The sequence below is a fragment of the Drosophila hydei genome, unplaced genomic scaffold, assembly GCF_003285905.1.
Source record: "Drosophila hydei strain 15085-1641.00,03,60 unplaced genomic scaffold, DhydRS2 tig00000232-arrow-arrow-pilon, whole genome shotgun sequence".
NCBI classification, from domain to species: Eukaryota; Metazoa; Arthropoda; class Insecta; order Diptera; family Drosophilidae; genus Drosophila; species Drosophila hydei.
The window spans coordinates 14597-37256 of NW_022045690.1; the positions used below are offsets into that span (position 1 = coordinate 14597).

At 38.3% G+C, this 22660-nt stretch overlaps 1 protein-coding gene across 1 annotated transcript in view; it reads right to left on the bottom strand.

Annotated features, from left to right (window-relative positions):
* The window catches only part of LOC111602830 (ras-related protein Rap-2b), a 43954-nt gene that overhangs the window by 9296 nt on the left and 11998 nt on the right, over window positions 1-22660 (bottom strand). Inside the window, exons 2-4 of the mRNA XM_023320140.2 lie at window positions 15292-15466; window positions 12007-12238; window positions 917-1114 (exon numbers count right to left, since the gene is read on the bottom strand). Coding sequence (XP_023175908.1) covers window positions 917-1114; window positions 12007-12238; window positions 15292-15380 — 519 coding nt within the window. The 5' untranslated portion in view covers window positions 15381-15466. The remainder of the gene's footprint in view (window positions 1-916; window positions 1115-12006; window positions 12239-15291; window positions 15467-22660) is intronic.

Consider the following 22660-nt stretch of genomic DNA (forward strand, 5'->3'; position numbering starts at 1 on the left):
CTACGCCCCAAGCCCTACACCCTACACCCTACACCGTCGTCACGTAGCTGGTCACGCTTGACAAACTTTACATAATTGCTTGGGCCGAAACAAAAGCAATTTGCATAGCTTATAAACGGGTTACGAATTACTGCGGCCTGTCTGTGCCTACTGGTGTGTGTGTGTGTGTGTTTTTGTGTGTACTGGTGTGTGTTTTATAAACACTCCTTTGAGTGCTTTTGCCAACAAAAATTAAATCAGTTAGAAATGCCGTTGCTGTTGTCATTTGGGCCACAAGGCGCGCTTGAAATTAATTGTTAAGCATATACGCCAAAATAATGATAATAACAATGAGAATAATAATGAAAATAATAACAATTATAATAATGGAAGTAGCCGCGGCTTCGCAAAACCATCGCGTCTCATTGTCGCCACTAATAAATACGATAATAATGATAATTATAATAATGAAGTAATGATTATAATGAAACGAGTGATGAAAAGTAATAATATTGATACTAATGATGATGCTAATACTAATAGCAATGATAATAATAATTGTATTAGTAATGAGATTGAGCATTGAGTAATAATAATGAATCATTACTATAATGATAATTGCTAAGGAAATAATATTAATACTAATAGAAATGTTAATAGTAATGATAAGACTAATGTTAATTGCTGTGAGAATAATAGTAATGCTGACAACAATGATAATATTAATGCAAATAATAATTATATTAGCAATGATATTTAACATAATTATAGATGATCATAATAATGACACTAACAATGATAATATTAATGCAAATAATAATTATATTAGCAATGATATTTAACATAATTGTAGATGATCATAATAATGACAATAACAATGTTAATATTAATGACAATGATCATTATTATTAGTATTGACCCGTGCGCGTCGACTCACCTCGCGCAGTTCTCCATCCTCGGCCAGCAGGTCCACCTTATTGCCAACAACCACAATTGGCACCGCTGTGGTTGCCTTTGTCTCATGTATTTGATCTCGTATGGCCCGCACCTCCTCGAACGTGGACGCATCGGTGACATCGTAGACCAGGATGAAAGCGTCTGCCGATGATATGGATAGAGCGCGCATTGCTGGGAACTGCAAAAGCGAATATGCGGGCATTACAATTTTTACCAAAAGCCCAGTGACATTTGATAGATAAAAGGCACAAAGAAGGACAGAAGGAGAAAGGCAGAAAGAGAGCGAGAGAGACTGGGAGAGAGAGAGGGCGACAGAGTGAGTGGAAAAAGTGTTGAACAAGCGGCTTAAATTACACATAAAATGCTGTTAAAAATTTGCATATTATTATTGTATTTGCATACACACTTGCACGCACACACACACACATACACACTTTGACAGGTCTGTGCATACATTTATGCACATATTTTAATAATGACAGATAATAATGTAAATTTTGTTAAGCGTTTCGAGGCAAGCAACTGGAGACCTAACCTCCCCTTTGCCCCCGCTTTTTCTCATTAAATGTTTGTCAAGTTGCAAAGTAAACTTGAACATTTGCCCATTGACTTTTTGTTGTGCGTGTGTATGTTATAATGTCATGCACAAAAGGAACAAAAGCACTTTTCTAAAACGATTTTTTAGCATATAAAATACAGAGTCAAATGTTTACTTTGAATAAATACATACATATATATTCATATTCAGTTAATTTGGCTCACTGCTTTATTTTAGACTTTTGTTGCATCTATCTTTGCTCAGAGCTGATTGCCTTTCTCTTTGTTTATTTCATTAAAACAGCAGAGCAGAGCATCATGCAACATTTGTGGCATTTTAAAATGTCACCACACAGTCAGCTGACCCATAACTGAATTTCAGTATGCCAAATGGTCAAGCCGCGTGCGTCGTAGGCCACACAAATTGTGAATTATGCTTTAAATCTTTTAGCAGCAGCAGCAGCAGCAGCCAACGGCACGAGCTGAAACAATGCCGACCCAATGTGTCCGCTGGGAGCTGGAACGCATGTACCGTGCAGGACTCAATTAAGCAAATTTTAACCAGCAAAAAAATATATGTGTATGTATGTGTGTGTGGAAAATAGAAATGAAAATAAACTGCATAACCGACTGCCTAATACTCGTTCAGAATTTAAAAAAACAGCTTGTAAATATCATTAAAATTTATTATGTGAATAGATCTAGGAATATGATAGGTATGATAAGCATCTATATTTGATATGCCTTATATAACATTTAGACAGTAGATATATGAAGTCAGTCTTGGCATTCTAACTGTGGAAAGGCTGAGCGTCTATGCGATTAAAGATTCCATATTTTACAGCACCAATAGACTCGCTTCACATTTTGAACGGGTATAAAATGCTGAGTAAAATCTACGGCTCTCATAGAAATACTCTTTGCAGAAAAAATGCTGAGGCAAAAGAGCTAAAGTTGCAGTGTTGCAAAACGGCAGCATATGTAGTGTTGTGGGGGCAGTACAAAAAAGGAAATTATATTAAGTAAACTGTTCCTTTAGAGGGGATATATATATATATATATATATATATATCATAAGAGTGTTGTATAACTTATCGAAACCTTGTTTGGTCTCGCAACACTAAATAAAATAGTGTTATAGGTGCTAGAAAAGAGTCAAGTCTTTGCGCACATTAGGATTTTGTGTTTTGCAATACTATAAAAAAGTTTTGATAAGTTATTCAACACTCTTTTCTGATGCCTATAATAATATATTCAGTTGGCATAGATAGGTAGACATATACATCACTTTATATGAATATATGTATATAAATGTATATACAGTTATTTCACAGCGTTACAAATTGATTAAATAAATAAAATAGCTTTGGCAAGCAGAGAGGAAAACAGAACCGCAAATGAAATGAATTAGAGACGCACACTTTTGAGAAGGAGCTCGCCTTAATGCCTGAAATGGATTTTGTTAAGTCTGGCTGCCTGGTCCGCTCTATCTCTCCTGACTGCGTCTCTTTCTATCTGCTTATCTGATTGTGTGACAGGGAACATGTTTGGCTGTCGGCTACCCGCAACCGCAGCATTTCGGCTACGATCTGGTGTCTGTTGCTGTTTGCCGTTCCATCTAACATTAATGGCTTCCAAAGCCATGCGGCCCGGCCACAGCCAGTCACAGTCAGAGTCATTATGGGAGTCACGTTGAGAGTCGCAGTCCGGCAACAACATGCCCTGCCTTAAGTTAAATTTTATGTACAGTTGTGCGTCAGCATGGCAGCAGCCGCTGCAGCAGCCGCTGCAGTTGCTGGCTAATAGAAAGGCTGGCATCGAACAACAAAAAAATGTATATATAAATACAAATGAAAAGAATGAAAATGCTAACAATGGCAGTGCTCACATCAGGCCAGAGGCAGCACCAGGCACAGGTGCACATGCTGCTGCTGCTGCTGCTGCTGCTGCGTCATCAGCAAACTTTGCCCTCTGTCCAGCTTATAGAGTGCAGCTTGCAGCCGATATATGGTTTCCAAAGTTCATAATTCAAAAAAATTTAATTCCATTTTTCAGCAACTAATGCGAATGCGCAACATTTGCAATGTTAGAACTCATTGTTCAGATATGAAACATGCATTTTAAATATAGTGCATAGTGAATAATCCTAGCTATACTCTATATATATTTTCAATAAACACGCTCGGGCGAGTTGCTTGAGAGCTGCTTTATTTCCCTCACTTGTGCCTACAGCTTCGACCTTTTTGGCTGCAAATATCTGACCTAAAAGAAGCCCATGAGAGGACGACGAAACAGCAGCTGAAGATCACAAAAAATTGCGGATTGGAAAAATGTAGGCAAAAGTATATATAAGTAATATCTAAAGGGGAAGGGCACAAAATGAATGTGAATGTGAATAAATAAATATATATATATTTGTGAATATGAATATGAATATATATATTTGTGCTATTAAATTTGATGAATTAGTTTGCTTTGCAATGAAAAGATTAGATAATCGTTAAGGCTTAAAGTAAAGGAGACTTGGCCTCTTTTAAGACATAAGCAATAGGTATCTCTAAGGCTAATATACTTCATGAGGCTAATATACTTCAGGTAAACTCTGTTCACTCTTATTATGATAGCCTGGCTTAAATTGTTTCCAAAACAGAACAAATTTAATATGTAAATTTTTGAAATTTTTAAAATATTTCCATTTTGCTCGTCATTTTACTGAGCTGTGAACAGAGCATCTCCACGTCGAGTGCTAACGACTTCAGCTGTTTTTTTGGTTGCTGCAGCTGGCATTGCTATGATTGCATATTATTGCATTGGAAATGAGTGCATATGCCAGAAGAACAGTCATAGCAGCAGCAGCGGTGGCAGCACAGCATGTGACACAGCGATAGCTTAGCCAAGCGCTCAGCAGGAGCTGGCTATGAGTGACCCTTTTTTATGCACACTCAAGCGGGACGTTTGGCAGACTGGCAGCTGGCAGGTGGCAGGTGGCAGACGGCTGCCAAAAGCTATCCTGCTCAATGTTATCACTCTACATCTCACTTTCTCCCCCTCCCCCTCTCTCTCTCCCTCTCCCGCTCCACGCTGCGGTTTCCGCTCGTTACACATTTCACAGACAGCTTGGCAAGCCAAGGACGACAACTGCCAGGATGAGCTTGGCTTCGCACAGTGCATGTGTTTTGCTCTCTGATTTCTCAATGGACTCGAAATTGTTGCCACTTGTCGTGCTGATTGTCTATGTGTGCAACATTTCCCTTCGCTCTTCTCATTTTTGTTTTTTTTTTTTGGTGACAGCCAACCAATGGCAACAATGGCGGTTGCAATCGCAAGTTTTTTTCGGCTGCTGGCTGCAATTGTCTTTGGGTGAGCCCTCGGCTTCATTCGCTTATTGGCTCTGAAAAGTTGAGCTTTTGCTATAGAATTTGATTAGAGTCAGCTAACAAATTTAATAACAACTACGACGACAGCACGTTACAGAAAAACTGGCGAACTTTCAAAATCAAGTTAGAAACGACATGGAGAACAGTTTTTAATTTCATTAAACACCAAGCAACAGCTGCCAGCCAACTGTGTGAGCGACTTTTTTCTAGTTACCTGAAACCTATTGAAAGTGTGTCATATAGTTATAGTGTGTGTGCCCTAAGGGGTAGAACAGGTTGGAGTGAGATGTGGTCGACTCTGCATCACTTGGCGTCCCTGTAAATGTCTATTTACTATTTGTTATTGCTATTTCTGTTATATTACGCCATTGGATGTGCCTTGACAAATGTTTTCGTAGTACTTTAAAGTATATAAAGTATGCCAATCACCAAAAATATTGAATTAATTAACTTTGTCTTGATCTGATCACCTTTTGCCTCGACTACGTCCCAGGGATATTCAAGAAAAGAATCGCAAGTCTTCTGTCTCTTAGTCAAGCAGCTTAGTCTTTAGCCTTTGCTTAATGCATTCGAAATAAAAGTATTCGTTGCTTAAATAAGTTTATTATATTTCTATATGGATTCACGTGCTAAAAAGTGAACGATAATTGCATAGCCCAGCTGTCAAGCGCTGCTCATATAAAGTGAGTTTCTGTTTGATATCTGAATTTGTGAACATTTGATTTACAGCCAAAACTGTTTTACAGCTCAGCATTGACTAATTACTGTTAGCTGTTTATTATGCTTGGATTAGATTGTACTTAAATGCAGTTTATATAAATTTATAATTAATTTTACCTAATTTATTTCATTTTCATTTGTATTTCTTTTGCTTCTTTTATCTCGCTCGAATTCCGATTTTTTTATGAATATTTAAATGCCTGACAATTTGCAACAATTTGCGTATAATAAATAACAATGAATTAATTGAAAGTTCTGCATATTAGTGACATTCAATTATATGTAAATGACAAAAGCCGAACGAAATGCTGAACATATCATTATCTATTTATGTTCATGAAACATTTAACATGCATTCTAATCACTGATTATGTGTTAATCATTTGCAAGTAGGTCTGCAGGGTATAATGGTTGTGTGAACATGCATGTGACAGGTGGAAGGAGCTGTGGATCTAGACATGTTACTCTGTCTATCTGTCAGTCAGCCTGCCAGTCTATCACGTAACTGCAATTTCCACACTACAAAAGCTAGTGATGAATACACAGCTTTTGAGCACTGCGAATGCTGAATGCCTCATCACATTGCAAACTAATTTAAAACGTATTTCACATACTAGAGACTTGTGCTTTGGCAAATAGACACATACAGATGTCATTAGCAAGCTGTGAAAATGATTGATTAACAAAGTCCAATGAGAAGAAAACTTAATCAGCAACTACAACTGTATGTGTATGATTGGCAAAGGAGCTCTGCCAAGGGTTCAGGGTATCTGCTAGTCAGACACTACCGACTAGAGTTCTCCTATTTTGTTTTATTATTAATATTTTTTTAATATTTGTATAGCTCAATGAGCGTGTATTATTGGAAAAATGCAAGCGTTTGTTAATAGCTGTTGCATGCGTAATTTACAGTTGAATTTTAATTAAAAATTCCAAGTTCACGAGCTATAGACCATGAGCTACCCTGTATTTGGCAGCATAGTATTGAAATTAATAACTACAACGAATTTTGTTTGCAAGCAAATATATTAAAATAAATTTTATAATATATAAAACCAAAATACATCAAATATATTTTTATTTTTATTTTTATTTTTATTTTAGCTACCCCACATTTTTTAAAATACATTTTCATAGCCAATGAAATATATAAGCCAACTGAAAAAAATACCATTCAATATAAAAGGATGGGAAATCCATATGAATGAAAAGCAAATAAATAGCAACAGCGCAAATGTGGGCCAACAGTGCGGCAGATAAGTACGCTTACAGTCGGTGTAAAAATTAATAAAAAAAAACTGATACAATTCATTTGGCATTTTCTATTTGTGCTACAAAATTAATATTTGCATTGCGGACGCTCATAAAGAAATTGCAAATGTGAATGTCAACGAGGTGTGATTGATGAATGGCATTAACTTGAGCTGTAAATTAAATATCGATAATCAGTGCTAAGTTCACGAACACACCTCGGCGCAGAGCCACATATTAATCTGCTTATAAAAAGCTTCCGTCGCTTTTAGTGAAATGCATTTCATCATGGAATTAAATTGTTAAGCGCTTAACCCACATATGGCTAAAAGCCCTTTGTTGTTATACAACTTGGCACTATCGATAGCAATTCGTAAACTATCAGTAGTATAAACAGATTAGCTTAGTTACCCATAGCATTGTACAGTCGGTTGCCTTGTTTTTCTTCTGTTCTTTTTTACATTTTATTTGTATTTTTTCATTTACTTTGTTTGAAACAATAATATATAGTGCATGTGGAGGCAGTAGTTGGCAGTCTATTAATTGAATTTTGTTGCGTGGGCACTTATAGAGCGCTTTTCATAAAATATCCTGCGTTTGTTATCCGTGTCTGCCTCGGCTAGCAAAGGAAATATTTCATACGCACCGTGTGCCACGTTGCCACAGCTCTCGGGCCGTGAAACATTTTTTGCACAATGGCCGCCAGCATTTGTGCTAAGCCAGTGGAAACTATTGCCACTAACCTGCTCACTCGCCCCACCCACATGCCGCTCATCATTCCGCACTTGTGCGCCTGCCCCAACAGATGCAATGGCTGCCGTTGCGATAAGCGTGCAACCAGCGCCAGCAGCTGATAACCTGTCCGTGTGTGTGTGTGTATGTGTGTGTGTTTGTGTGCATGCTGTTGCGGTTTTGTTTGCTAGATGTCACCGCAGAATGCAGTTTATTGCGGCTACTTGGCTGAAAATGATTGCGTATACGCGCTGTACGCCCGCACGTACACGCAATACACAAACATCAAATACTCGAATTCACTAGGAAAGCGAACTAAGCTTTGTTCAAATGGCTGATCGTGGGATTGTTAACCACAAATGCGATAACTTCTATACATATATGTGAATATACAATATTAGTCTACAAACGAAGCGGTTGCATTTCAATTAATTTCTGTCACCAACTGTCACAAAACACAATGGAACTAATAGCTAAAAGAATTATTTTCCGTTGACAATTTGTTCAATTAAATTGAATTGCTATTCTGCAGGACGTTCTTTTGGCATTTATCTATTTTAATTGCCTGTCAAAAAGGATTGTTTTATTTGCTCTTTTTTTGTTTTTCATTTTCCTAAATAAAGTAAAGTATTCTCTAATATATTTGCAGTCAAAGTCTGTCTATTCACCTAGACCTACATAATAGATTTTAAATTCCTCCTTCTTCTGCCTGTTACCATAGCAAGCTTCTAGCTTGACTTATGTAAATATCTTTGAAATGGCATTTCGATCTAGATATCTATTCGCAATTTATATTTCATTAATAATATATGCATCTACATATAATATTTGGCCATTCATCAAGCTCAGTTCGATATTCATGTTTAATTAATAAACAAATTAATTATAGATATTGGGCTGCATGTAAAAAATTTATCGCTGTGATAAGAAGTATAAATTTTTACGAGAATGCATACACACGACATGATGTGATATGATTTATTTGATGGTGCTCTAGTTATGGGCACTTCAATCTCATCATTCGAGCCGAACAAAGGCCAATTTTTATTTTACTAGTGCCTGATGCCATCTGAAATCCGTTTGCCCTTAGCCCAGTCCCAGGGCAGTTTGTAAATTATTAGCCACTCGCAGAGGTCTAACCCGACGCACACATCATGTGTGTGTGTGTATAAATATGCGGCAACACACACACACACACTCACATATGGGGTAGTTGGCACTATGCGATTTATGTGGCGCTCGTCGTCGAGTGTCTGAGCCCTCGGGAATATTCAACACATCATAAAATTTATGAGCGCTGCGTAAATGTGTTAAAATTTTATGCGAGTTTTCGTTGCTTTTGTTGTTGTTGTTGTTTTTAGTCGAGTTACAGTCCAAGGCAAAAATGTTGCATACGGCGAGAATGCTCAACGTCATGATACCCTACCAAGGAACTGAACTCCAGAAATGGTATTTCTTTTGCATTGAATAGCATTAGCATTAGCATTAGCATTAGCATTAGCATTAGCATTAGCATTAGCATTAGCATTAGCATTAGCATTAGCATTAGCATTTGCATTAGCATTAGCATTAGCATTAGCATTAGCATTAGTATTAGTATTTGCATTATCATTATCATTAGCATTAGCATTAGCATTAGCATTAGCATTAGCATTAGCATTAGCATTAGCATTAGTATTAGTATTTGCATTAGGCTTAGTATTAGCTTAAGCATTTAAATTCCATTTATGTTTTTATTTATTTCAGCACATATCATAGAGAAAACGGTTCTTTATCTTTCATCTTTCTGATAAAGTTTTTATACTGATTTAGCACAAAATCTTTTGCAATCCAAAAAGGATCTATTAGTTATCATCCTGTCTCCATAAATATCTCTAGCTCTACAGCATAGCTAGATGAAAAACCAAGTTTTCTTCGGAAGTTCTTTCCTTTTTATAATTTATAGCGCCTGCAGGAACAATCGCTTGTAATTGGGCCAAGGGTATATTAGGTTCGTCTCGTTTTCAGTTCAAGCTGAATTAAAAAATTTCTATACGGGCATGTGGTCTAGACGTTTCTTCCTATAAAATATGCATGGAATTTACCAAATATTTGCAATCCAAAGCCGATTTTACTATTATTACAAGAATTTCGTGTTTTAGTTGTTGTCATAAAGAAAACTCGCAAATTAATTTCAAGCAGACATAAATTAAGCTAAGCGCCAATTATGTGGCTGTTAAACTTGACAAACGCTTAGACACGATATTAAATACAAATTTGAACCTCAGCTCGCTTGACAAATATTAAATTGGACAATTCGTGTTATTGTCATTGTGTCTAAGCACAAATTGAACACAATGGCAAATGACATTTAATTTCAGGTGAACGCTCAGATCAGGTGACAACTGCATGAGGCCAGCTTAATGGCCATATATGACAGTTGGCTGTAGCTGCTTGTCAATTGTGATTCCAACTGCGGCTATTAGGCTCGGCTTTCAACGCTCGAACAAATGCATAATTGATGTGCCTGCCATACACGATAAATGGTGGGAATTAAGCTTGATTTGCGACAAGCTTCATTTCGATGTAAAAGCAACTTGTCAAATGGCTTCGTGGGTGGCGACAAGCGCGCACAACTATTTGCTGCTCAAATAGCGGCAGAGAGTGAGGCAGACAAAGAGAGAGAGAGAGAGAGAGCGAGTACATGTTGCATATATGTACTTGCTACTTGTTACTTGTAACATTCTTTGGCGTCCACCGCCTGCTGTTTGCCTGTCGAGCCACGGAAATTGCGACGGCACTCGTGAGGCAACAGTTGCCACAGTCAAATATATGTGCATAAGGGCAAGCAACAACTCGATATTACATATATATATATATATATATATATATATATTCACTAACATATGCTTTATACATATATTATATATTACATGCTAGCAGCATCCATACACATTAAGTCTGCCTCTCTCTCTCTTGTTCTGAGGTTGTAAATGTAAAATGCATTCGTTTCGTTTTGTTATTTTCGTATTATTTATAGAATTTTTAAGGCTTCAAGTTTTATTTGTATTGCATTAAAAAACTCTTTCAGGATCTGTGTAAAATATTTTGACGGAATTTTATAGGAATCAGCGCTTAGAACATTTCTCTTCGTCTAGTCTGACTAGACTACGTGACATTTAGTAATCAAGAGCTTATAGTTTTCCAAAGGAAACTGAAAGTGAAATAGCTTCTTGCAACCTTAAACCATTAGCTCGAAATATTGCCAGAGCAAGAAAAGAGAGGTCGAGAGCGAGTCAGAGTGAGAGGGCAACAATAATAAAGTCAATAGATGAAAATGAATTTTCAAAGAAAGTTGTATTTTTAGATAACATCTTGATGTGACAGAACCTCAAAAGGCTTGAGGTTTTTTTACTTTTAAGTTTGAATATGTCAAGAGCCTGTCATTATGGAGGTAATCTTGATTCTAGAATGAAACGAATATGAAATTCATTTTAAAAACCTGACATGATGGAAGTCTATTCCAATAGAGTGAGCTCCAAATGTTTTTTCAGTTATGATTTATTCTTCCTCTTCTTATCACTAAGCACTCTCTAATGCCATCGGCAGCTTTGTATTTGAACAAATGATGTTTGATCAAAAGCTGGAAAGGCAATAGCATTCTACTGGATATGCAGATACATATAATTTATTGATGTTACGACGAAGGCTGTAAAATAACTTAAGCTGATGATAAAACATATTAGAGCAGTTGCTGTAGCCAGGGCAAATGCATCAAGGACATAGCCAGCTGAGAGCTGAGAGCTGTGAGCTGTGAGCTGTGAGCAGAGAGCTGAGCTGAGCTGAGTTGAGCATCCTTTTGCTGCAGTCACACTTGACTTGCTTTGCACTCGATGGATGTCTGACATGAGTGTGCGTGTGTGAGTGAGTGTGTGTGTGCCCATTCATATTTCTTTTCATTTGGCACCTGCTGACGCCGTTTGTTACTTGCCATTCAGTTTTATGAACAAGCATTTCAATTCGCGTTTAGCGGAAGTGGCAGCGAAATTGAATCGCAGGCTGTAATTTCCGCTGCACACAAAAGCAGAAGAAGCTGGAGCACAGCTCGTGTGGAAGGGGCAAGTACATGGGATACAATGAGCAGCGACGACAACGGCGACGCCGCCCAAGCATCGTTCTGAATTATTAAAAAAAAAAAGAAAAAAAAGAAGCACTAACTGAATGCCAATGGGTGTGCGGGTGTTGAAAGCCATTAGAGTCGGGTATTTAAAAATTAAAAGCAGCGCACACACAGGTATACACACGCATGCCCATACACACACATACATACAGAGAGTGTATATACACTGGAAGAGCAGTCCACGCAGCTGGCGTGCAGCCCTTTACACGCAATTTGATTTACTTAATGAACTCACTTAGGTAACTAAGCAAAGGTGAGCTAACACATAAAACATATAATGTGAAGAGGACTTACCTCATAGGAGCCGGCCGTATCGAGTATGTCCAGCGTTAGGCTGACGCCCGCAATTGAAAAGTTTCCCTGATGCATTTCCTCGATGGTCCTTTTATATTTCGTGGTGAATGTGTTATACAGAAATTGTGTGATTATCGAAGTTTTTCCCACTTTGGCCGCGCCCATGACCACAATTTTATGACGTGCATTTGCCGGTCCAATGGCATCGTCCACAGCATTATTTCGGCCCACTCTATTGACAGCGGGCGAAGGAGAGAGAGAGAAAGAGAAAAAGAGATAGAGTCAGTGATAGATAGAGCAAGGAAGACAGTAAGTGAGCGCCACAGAAAAATTGACTTGCAAGTTGAGTTAACTTAAATTGAATTATTTTGCGTTCGTTTTTCCATGTTTATTAATTTAATCGTATGTACGTATATTCTGGCACATACTACTTCAGCTACTGACATATAACAATACGCCCAGGGGGCAGAAGGGTGAGTGGAGAGGGGGCTGCGGAGGTTCATTTTGGATGTATACAGCAACTGCTGCAACGCTTCAATCTCCTCAGCGACTCATTAAAACTGTGCGCTACATTTAAAATTAATCAGTTTGCCGCCAGGACAACGACGACGCGACCAAAGACAACAGATAAAGACAAACTAACGCGCGTGTGTGTGTGCGAAAAGGTATATATTGTCTGCCTTTAACAGCAGCGTTTTATAATGAATTATATTTTGAACAACTGTCGTTGCAGCTGCCGCAGCTCAGTTGCACGCAATTTAACAATTTCATTTTTCATTGCATTGCAGTTTTTAGCTTTGCTTTGTGTTGTCTTCGTCAACGTTTCACAGGCGGCAACAAGTGTAAAATTGAACTGAAAGTGGATTGAAACTGAATTGAAGCTGAATTTAAGCTGATTTGAATTGATTTTGAAACTGAATTGAATTTGAATCGAAATTGGTATCGAGCTGAACCTGAATTGAAACTGAATCGAGACTGAATCGAAACTGAATTGAAACAAAATTAAAAAAAAGAACAAAATTAAAATTGCAGCAGAATTGGATCTAAATTTAATTTGAATATACTATCTAGTATATATATATATTAGTATACAAATTTGAATTTAAGCAAAATTGAAACAAAATTGAAAACGAGAATTAATAAAATTAGAAGCAAGTTGAAAAAGAATTGAAACTGAATTGAAACACATATCAAACAGAATTGTCAACATATTATGATTACATATGATTAATAATAATTTTTGTATATTATGGATAGACTGACTGATGGTATAATAATCAGTGCTTGAACTTTTTAATGCAATTCATTCGCACTAGCCATTAAGCTCTAGTTTTTTATGCAAAATATTTAATTTTAAGACCCAGCTCAGGCTCAGCAGCAGTTTGCAGCACGAAGAACAATGGAATCTCAATTGCGCGAAAACAGTTTGCAGTGACAGTTTGATCTAAGCGACTTATAATATATATATATATATATATTTTCAACATCGGACGGACCGAAAACCAAGAGTGAAAAAATAACAACAACAAAGAAGAGCAAATAATCAGCGCAAATATGCGGCCCAAAAGAAGCAAAAAGGAAGCTGGAGAAAAACGAAAAGCTGCAAAAGCTAAAATTCTTAGGTTGGCTGGGAAAACAAAAGAAAAGTATGCAAAAGATGGTCCCTTAGTTCAATGCTGCGACCATTCGACCATCCGACGAATCTCTGTCCCTGCCCTGAGACTGGGACTTGGCAAATCAGCCGTAGAATGCCTTATCATTGCTTGGCGGACGTGGCGGGTGAGGGTGGCCACTGACGCTCGTCTTACCGAGCAAATAAGAACGGCCAACAACAACAAAGTGAGACAAAACTTGAAACGTTGCAAAAAGGTAATTGTTGTAGGGGGAAAAATTAATCTGGCAAATGCCGTCGGGCTGCCCCTCGCCATTCCCTGTAGCCTAGACAGTTAGCGGACATGCAGGTGACATCCACCTGGGCATCAACTGGTAATATTCCCACTTGAAACAAAATAAATGTAAGAAAAAAAAGAAAAAAAGCAATATAAAATTCTTTCTACTCTAAGGAATTCAATATCTGCAAGAACTTTAACAATTTCACTGTCGGATTCCTTTTACCCGTTATTGTAGTTGTTTTTTTCTTATTGAATTTAATAACATTTCGCGCTTGTTGCGACATCTGCTCTACTCTCTCGGTACACAACAGGCGGAACACATGCCATGGAATCTGGTTATAATTAAAAAACAATTTGCGTTTCATTCATTGCCCCACGGACATACCTACATTGTGCATCAGCAATTTAACAAACTATTTTTAATAATAAAAAAAGTGAAGAAATCACATTTTAATTAACATAATAGATGTCATTGAGCGATGCTGCACTACGGACTTTAAATACACTTACAGTTCAGGGACTAGCGGAAAATTGTAAAAATATATTTCCTGCCTAAGGTATGTTTAAAAGTTTACAATGAAATATAAAATATATTTAAGAAAATGAAATAAAATATAATTTAATTAATAAATAAATAATTTTAAATAAATAATTAATTTATATATACAACAAATCAGAAATTACACTTTTATAATCAATGTGGAAGAAAATTATAAAACAAAAAGTGGCTAGCCAAATTTGTATTAAAAAAGGCAATAAACTGAAACAAATACAAAGCTAAAAATTGGTTTTTATTGATTTTAAATGGACTTAATAAAAAATACATTAAAAAATTTAAATCTATTTCCGGAAAAAATTAATATATAATAAATTAAATTTCGCAAGAAAGTTTAATTAAAAAAAATAAAAAATATAAAATGGTATTAAAGACGCTAAAAATTAGAAATTAAATTATTTTTAAGTTAAGATTATTTTTTATGTATAGTAAAATATTAGTAAAAATGTATTTGATGCAATTTTGACAAATATATAATTATATATATATATATTAATTTTGAAAATATATTTTTTCTATTTATATTTTACATATAACATGTTTAAATAAATATTTATTTAAAATATCAAATATTATTGAGCAAAGCAATATATTAATGTGTAAGGTATGGCTAAACCTATGCAGTATGCGTTGCTGAAAATATATGAAAAAGTATAATAATTATAAGCAAACGTTGCTTATAATTCTCACGCGTTTTAAGCTCGCTCTGCGGGTGGCTTGTCGATCTGCCTGACATGTGGCTATGTAATTTAGCTTATGCATGTGTGAGCTTGTGTGTGTATGTGTGTACTGTTGTTGCTGTAGTTGTTACCATATGTATTTGAGGCCATAACTTACTTGTCACGCTTGGGCTTATCCTCGGCACTGTCATCCTTCATGAACGAGGGCTGCAGGCTGAAACGTCGGCGCAAGTGACGGCCACGCATTTTGTTGCTGTTGCTGTTGTTGTTGTTGCTGTTTTTGTTGTTGTGAAAGGTGCTGGCTTGGCAAGGGATTGATGTTCCGCTGTTGGCTGCAAGCACAGCAAACAGTAAATCAGGCGAAAAATCCCGTTATATGGCAATGTTGCCACTCTTGCTGTCCCTCTCTCCCTCGCTACCCTTCTCTTTCTCTCTCTCCCCCCTTTCTCGCTCTCTTTCCCTGTTGATTGTGTTTATTCTTTTTGGCTTTGTGACGCTTTTTTCAGTGTTGCATAAATTTCAAAGAAATCGCGCAATGCACTTGATTATTCAATATATTTTGAGCTGTTGCCTTTTGCTGCAATCGTTGCTCTATATATTTCTATACTCTTTGTACTGGGAGGGCGGTAGGGGTATTTATCTGTATTTGTAATGGTTTTTTGTTCAGCGCGCTGTTTGCCTTTTAAAGTTGGCTTAGTTCATTACTTATTAGCCCGACAGCGTTTTATGCAAATATTTGTAGCGCGCTCTCGTTTCGTTTTAATTATGTGGCCCGACCAGCTCCACAAAAATGTAAATGTACCTGCAAATTGAAAATTTCCGTAAGTTGAGTGCGAGGAACACAAAAAAGAAATGGGAGAAGTAGAAAATGCTCATAAATTACACACTGTTTAAGTGTTGAACAGCGTCAGACAGAGACGGCAGCAACTAGAGCTGACAGCCACCGAGATAGTTGCGCTGAGGCTCTATTTAATTGTATCTACCAGGTATACATATATATATATATATATATATATATATATATATATACGCATCTATAGCTAGCTCGAAAGCAGTTAAAGATTAAATACCCTAGCAAAGTGAAATTCCATGAGAAGTGCGCTCAGCAGTGCTGCGAAATGTTACACCGAATTTGTATTTTTCGCCACCCATAAAATGCGTGTTTTACGACCAAATTCGATTAAAGGCCAAAATTATATAGCCCTTTGTCACGTAAAATTCTTGAGCTTTTAGCGTGTTTTTCGTTCGCATCATTTGCCGGGACTAAAAGAGCTGCAAAAGATTTACAATTTGCATACAAATTATATTCAAAATGTAAAAACGTTTCGATGCGACATCAAAATTTCTTTTCTTCTCAAAACTTTAACTTAAGAAAAACTTATGCACATATCTGTGCATATATGTATATATATATATATATATATATATATATATTTGTATAGCATATTTATTTTTCGACTTTTTTAAGCACTTTTTCTATGCATATTCTGCTGCACGAATTGTTTTTTAAGTAACTCAAGCCAGGGCAAAGTTTGCACATCAAATGAAGAACATTTCATAAAATCGAAATGAAAACTAACTTTTAGTAAATGATTGTAGCTTACGAAAATTACCCTACTCAAAGTGAGCTCCATGAATTTAAATACATTGTTTACATATACATTGTTGTTTTAAAAATACTTTAAAATGCGAATACAAAAATAAAAAAAATAAGTGACAAGTTGCAAATAGTAAGACGCATTTGAAACAGGCTTGAAATCGAATTGAAACTGAAATGAAATAGAATTGAAACTGATATAAAATTTAATCGAAACGGAATGGAAACAGGATTGCAATTAAAATAAAATGATACAGAAATTAAATAGAAAATTGAAACGCAATAAAGACAAAATTGATATGAGATTTAATTAAAACAAAAATGATATCAAATTGAAACCGAATAAAAACAATGAAGAACTAAATGAATTTAAATTAAAGTGGAAAGAAACTTAATTGTTAACATATTTTTCGCGTTCCCAAACAAAAGTGGTCAGGCCAGAGAAATCGTTGGAGAATATAAACTATTTCAAAATATATATTTTAAACATTAAAACGGAAATGCTTAATTGAATTTGAACAGCCTGAAATAGCTAAACATTCGTCTCAATAAAAGCCAAATTCAATAAATTGCAATTGTCCAATTTTAGATTTTCGAACAGTGGCTCGAAGCGAAATATCAAAAATGTTTGTTCGTTTAAACTAATTTAACTTTTTTTCAGCTATACAACAATTGAAAATTTACTTGTACAGTTTGAATAGCATTGAATTGATTTTTTTTATATAAAGTTCAGAATGCAAACACTAAAGCGTAAGACTTCCCAGTCACTCGAATCGTGAGGCGAAAAAGCAAAAGGAAAAGTTCTTTGTTTTTATTTTCTTTGTTTTTTATTTTCTTTATTTGAATGTGAAAATACCCTGTTAAGCGTGAAGAATTGTTGTGCGTTGCGCGCTCAGATAATTAAACTTTTTTTTTTTTTTTTTTTTTTTTTTTTTTTTTTTTTTTTTTTCGTTTTTATTTCTTTATTTTGTTGCAGCTTATTGTCTTAGACTCTATAGCGCATTTAGCTCTAAACCTTAACTAATGGGAGGGCAGATATGCCAATTATTCTGCACTTGTAGCTACTATCTTAATTAGTTCTAATATTGTCTAGAGGATGCAATCTCTTCAGTCTTCGCCTATTGTTGTTTATAGCCAGGTTGCTTGCGAGATGGTTAGGATGCGCTGCAAGTCTGTCCGCGTATCTTGAACTGTGTCGCCCAATGAGTTCAGCAACTGTGGGAATTGCTAAATCCCTATGTAAGACTGAGTTTCTTACAAACCAGCTGGCTCCAGTCCATCTGCGTAGTGCTTTATTCTGCAGGGTCTGAATTTTGTTCCTTGTAGTCTTCGCCGAGGAGCCCCATAGAGAGATACCATATACGAAGGTTGGGACAACTATTGCCTTGTAGATGGCGGCCTTGCTGCTGTAAGACAACTTGCTTGAAGCTCTCAGCATCCAGTCGAGGGTTTTTAGCTTGCTTTTGCATTTTGAGGTTACTTGACTTATGTGCGCTTTAAAAGTCAGCCTTCTGTCAAGAGTGATACCAAGGTACTTTACTTTTGAGGCTTTGGGAATAGTGGGCCCCAATGCAACGCTTGGGCAATCTCCTCTTCTAGTGGCGAAGGTAGTATGTACAGACTTTTGTGCATTAATGGTGATACACCACCGTTTTGCCCAGCGTCCGAAAGAGTCCAGATATTTTTGTAGTGAGTCTGAAGCTTCTTGCGCAGATACGTGACGTGATAAGATGGCGGTGTCATCTGCATAGGTCGCTATGAGTACTGCATCTGTACTTCCTATATTTGGCTCGGGAGTTGGCATATCTCCTGTGAATAAAGTATAAAGTGTTGGGCCTAGAACACTACCCTGTGGTACTCCAGCCATAATTGGTCTAGTCAAGGATACTGTTTGCCCCCTTGACACTTGGAAGGTTCTTCCAATAAGGTATGAGGATAGCAACGCGAAAAATGGGGCTGGAAGGGTGGTCCTCACTTTCTGCAGCAGTCCCAGGTGCCAAACTCGATCAAACGCCTGTTTGATGTCTAAAAAGACGGCAGAGCAGTACATCTTTTCTTCAAAGGCTCCAAGGATATGGTGCACAACTCTGTGAACCTGTTCCGGTGTTCCATGCTGTCTCCTGAAGCCAAACTGATGGTTTGGAATGGCCTCCTGGCGTCCCAGATGTGTCAGTACTCGTTCCAGAAATATTCTTTCGAATATTTTGGAGAGTACTGGCAACAGGCTAATTGGTCTGTACGACTCAATTTCTCCCACGGGTTTGCCAGGCTTAGGAATCATCACAATCACGGCGCGCTTCCAGCAGGCTGGAAAGTGCCGGATGCGGAGCATGGCGTTGTACACCATAGTTATGTAGTCTATGGTGGAGTCAGGCAGTGCTCTAAGGACTCTGCCGTTTATTAGATCATATCCAGGGGATTTTTTTGCCTTCACTCTTCTGATGTGTTCAAGAACCTCTTCTTTTGTACATCCAGTTATCTGGTCTTCAGCTGGGAGGGGCGAGAGAACGATGTCTTCTGTTGCTTCGATTTCTGAGGCCTCTGCGGTAATCACCGGCGTGAATTGGTCTTGAAGGTGGTTTGCAAAAGCCTCAGCTTGAGCTTCGTCTCCAATGTGCCAGGAACCAGAAATGCTCCGAATGGGATGACGTCGTATTGGCTGCCGTTTGAGCTTTCTTGTAAATTTCCATAATTGAAACTCTGCGTCAGTGGGCGATTCAGCTCGTACCAGCGCATCGCTGATACACCTCTTTTGAAGCAGGGCGAGAGCAGCTTTAAGATGCCTCGTGGCTTCGTTGTACATGGATTTGGCATCAGGCGTGCGTAATCTTAACCAGCGTCTCCTGGCCCATCTTTTGTGTATTAGTAGGTGTTGGGCCTCCAAGGTGAGGGGGATGTTGTACGGAGACTGTTGTCTTGTTTGGCAAGATGGTGGGGCGGCTTGGTGCGCAGCTTTGACTATTTCTTCCTGCAGTTTGTTTGCTGCGTAGTCCACGTCTTCAGGAGTGTTAAGTTCCATTTCTATGTGCAAAGAGTAATGGAGCTCGCGCCTAAAGACTCCTAAATCTGATCCTGCTGGCAGTAGTTGTTTCCTAATGGGCAAGGGCTGTGGCTGCGCGTGGATTGTGACTATTAGTGGCAGGTGGTCAGAGGATAGGTCCAAGGATTCTTCAATGGTCAATTGCCGGTCACAGATGCCTTTGTAGACAGCGAAGTCGATTGCCGAGGGCCTGTGTCCATTAATTGGGTAACGGGTGGGGGCTCCAGTCGCCAATATGCTGAATTGTAAGTTTTGAATCGCCTCAAATATGACTTCTCCGCGACGATTCGCACTATTGCTTCCCCAAAATGGGTGCCATCCATTCCAGTCGCCGCCGATGAGGGTCTTATTCAACCTTTGGCCTAGAACCTGTTCCATGTGATGATCACACAGACCAGTGTTTGGCGGAAGATAAATTGACGCAACTTCGATCGCTCCAATAGACGTAGGCAGGGTGATGGCTGAGACCTGCATTGTTGCGTTGCAAATTGGCAGTAAAGGTGTATGCGGTATTGTTGCTCGTATGAGGATTGAGGATCCACCAAAGCAGTTTGCTCCTTCACCATGAGCCTGATAGTGTTCGTATCCGAAAATTTGTGTAGTGGGGCACTCATGAGTTTCTGTTATTAACATTATATCTATGTTTTCTTGTGAGAGAAACGCAGCCAGTTCCTGAGTCTTGTTTCTCAGGCCATTGGCGTTCCAGATACCCACACGTAAAGCCATTATTTGTAGGCAAGCTTGGTTATGATGGCCATTAAACTGTTTAGCATGGTTGCTTGTTGGGATTGTACTTCTCGCATCGCTTTGAGCTCGGCATTAATTGCGTCAAACTGACGTTGTTGTTGCTGAAGCATTTCAGTGAACAAAGTGTCACTTGTGGTATTCTTATTTGACGGTCCACCTCTAGCGGCCTGTGCGTAAGAAACACCACTAATAGGCGTTGCAAAGCTCGTGGCTTGGGTAATGCTCCGGGGCCTTGTAATTTCGGAAGCAGTACTCGGACCCGTAGACGGTGTTTGTGTGGGACTCCTTTTTTGTGCTGGGGATTGCAATTTGCGCAACCGCTTGTATACTTGGCAGCCCTTATAGTTGGCTGGGTGCTGTAACTCACAGTGCACACAAGTTGGTGCCTGGTCCTTTTCGCGGGTGCAGTCTTTGGATGCGTGTTTCCCGGCGCAACGCACACATCTGGGAGCTTTGTGGCAGTAGCGTTGTGTGTGTCCAAATTCTTGACAGCGATGGCATTGTGTCAGGTCGTTGTATCTTCTTGGCAGTTCCACTGTGCAGCGTTGCCTGCAGACAACTCGAATGTCCAAAATTTCTTTGTTGTTGGGGGCCTGAGCCACGTCAACAAAAAATATATTTAGCGGTGTTTTGTCCATACGGCTCAGTGGGTTGTGCACATTTGTAATTGTGTGGCCTTTGGTTTCCAATTCCTTTTTAATTAGTGTTGTATCAGTGCTGGAGTGAAGCCCTTTGAACACGACTCTATATGGTTTGTCCTCCTTAAGCTGGTAGCAGTGGAACTCCAATTCCAGCTTAGTAAAGTGGTCTATAACTCTGCGATAGTCCTCACTGCATTGGGTTAATACACCTATGTTATTCTTCTTTGGCTTAATTACGTATGATTTAGCATCAATTACTTTATCTATTATCTGTTGAAGTAGGGCCACAGACTTGATGTTTGGACACCATATGGGGGGCGGACGAGGTTTCGGAGTAGTTTGCTGGTCGGTCAATACTGGGGCTTCTGGAGCTACAGGTGATTCGCTGTAGTCTTCATCTTCTTCTACGAGCAGTGAAAATCGATTTTCTGATATTAATGCTGCATTGCTGGTGCTTGGTTCGTCGAAGATGAGCCTTTTCTTGATGGTTTTTGGTGAATTTGGCTGTTTACGTTTCGTGTTTTTGTTGTTAGTGATGCCTTGCACGGAGGCGATATCTATTTTTGAGTTTATTGGCATGATGGAGGCTTGCCTATTTGCCATCACAACGTTAAGCTGGGCTTGCATTTCTGCATTTACCTTTACAGCTGTAGCGAGGTTATTGACATTAGATGTCATCGCGGATTGTGCTTTTGAGTGCAGGCGCACTCGCGCCAAGCGACGAAATTTCGTAAATTGCAATTAAAGCAATTGAGTTACGCGGAAGCAAGCGATAAGAAAACGCTGCGTGTGCGGTTTTTGTTGCTGTTGCGTTGAAGAATGCACCGCAAAGTTCTATTTTTAGAACTCTGCAGCAGTAGAGCTTAAGCGAAGGCTGTTCGAATTCACGTCTTTACAGGTCGAACGACTGATCGCGATTGATAATTAAACTTAAAACGAGAACATTTGCAAAAAGTTTAACAGTTGGCATCTGCACTGAAGTTGTGCGCAAAGTAATTAGACAAATTTATGTGGGGCGTGCAACTGAAAGCTGCTGCTTAATTTTGTTTATGTTGGCCGCCAAGCTGAGCGAAAGTAGCTGAAAGCCGACACCCGCAGCACGGAAAGACACTGCCAGACAGACAGAAAAAGATAGAGGGAGAGAGGGGGCAGGGGGAGGTAGGCAGAGCAACCAGCAGAAATGAGTAGCACATGGTTAAGAAAACTCAGTTGCCAGCTTTGCAGACATCATTTTCTTTTTGTTTTCCTTTTCCTTGTTCTTTGTGTTGCAAATTAAATTTTAAACAGCTCGACTTGTGTACACCTGTACTAAGTTGTCATTGAATCAAACAAGACTTAATTATCAATTACGTGACTTTCAGGTTAATTGAACAGCTGCTATGGGGGCATGTTGAAGGTGACAGACTTAAAGGATGTAGTCTAATATACCCCATTCGGGTTCGGTGCAGAGCGAGGTGCAACGATTAAAACAACTTAAAGGCAAAGTTTGCACAAGGCACAA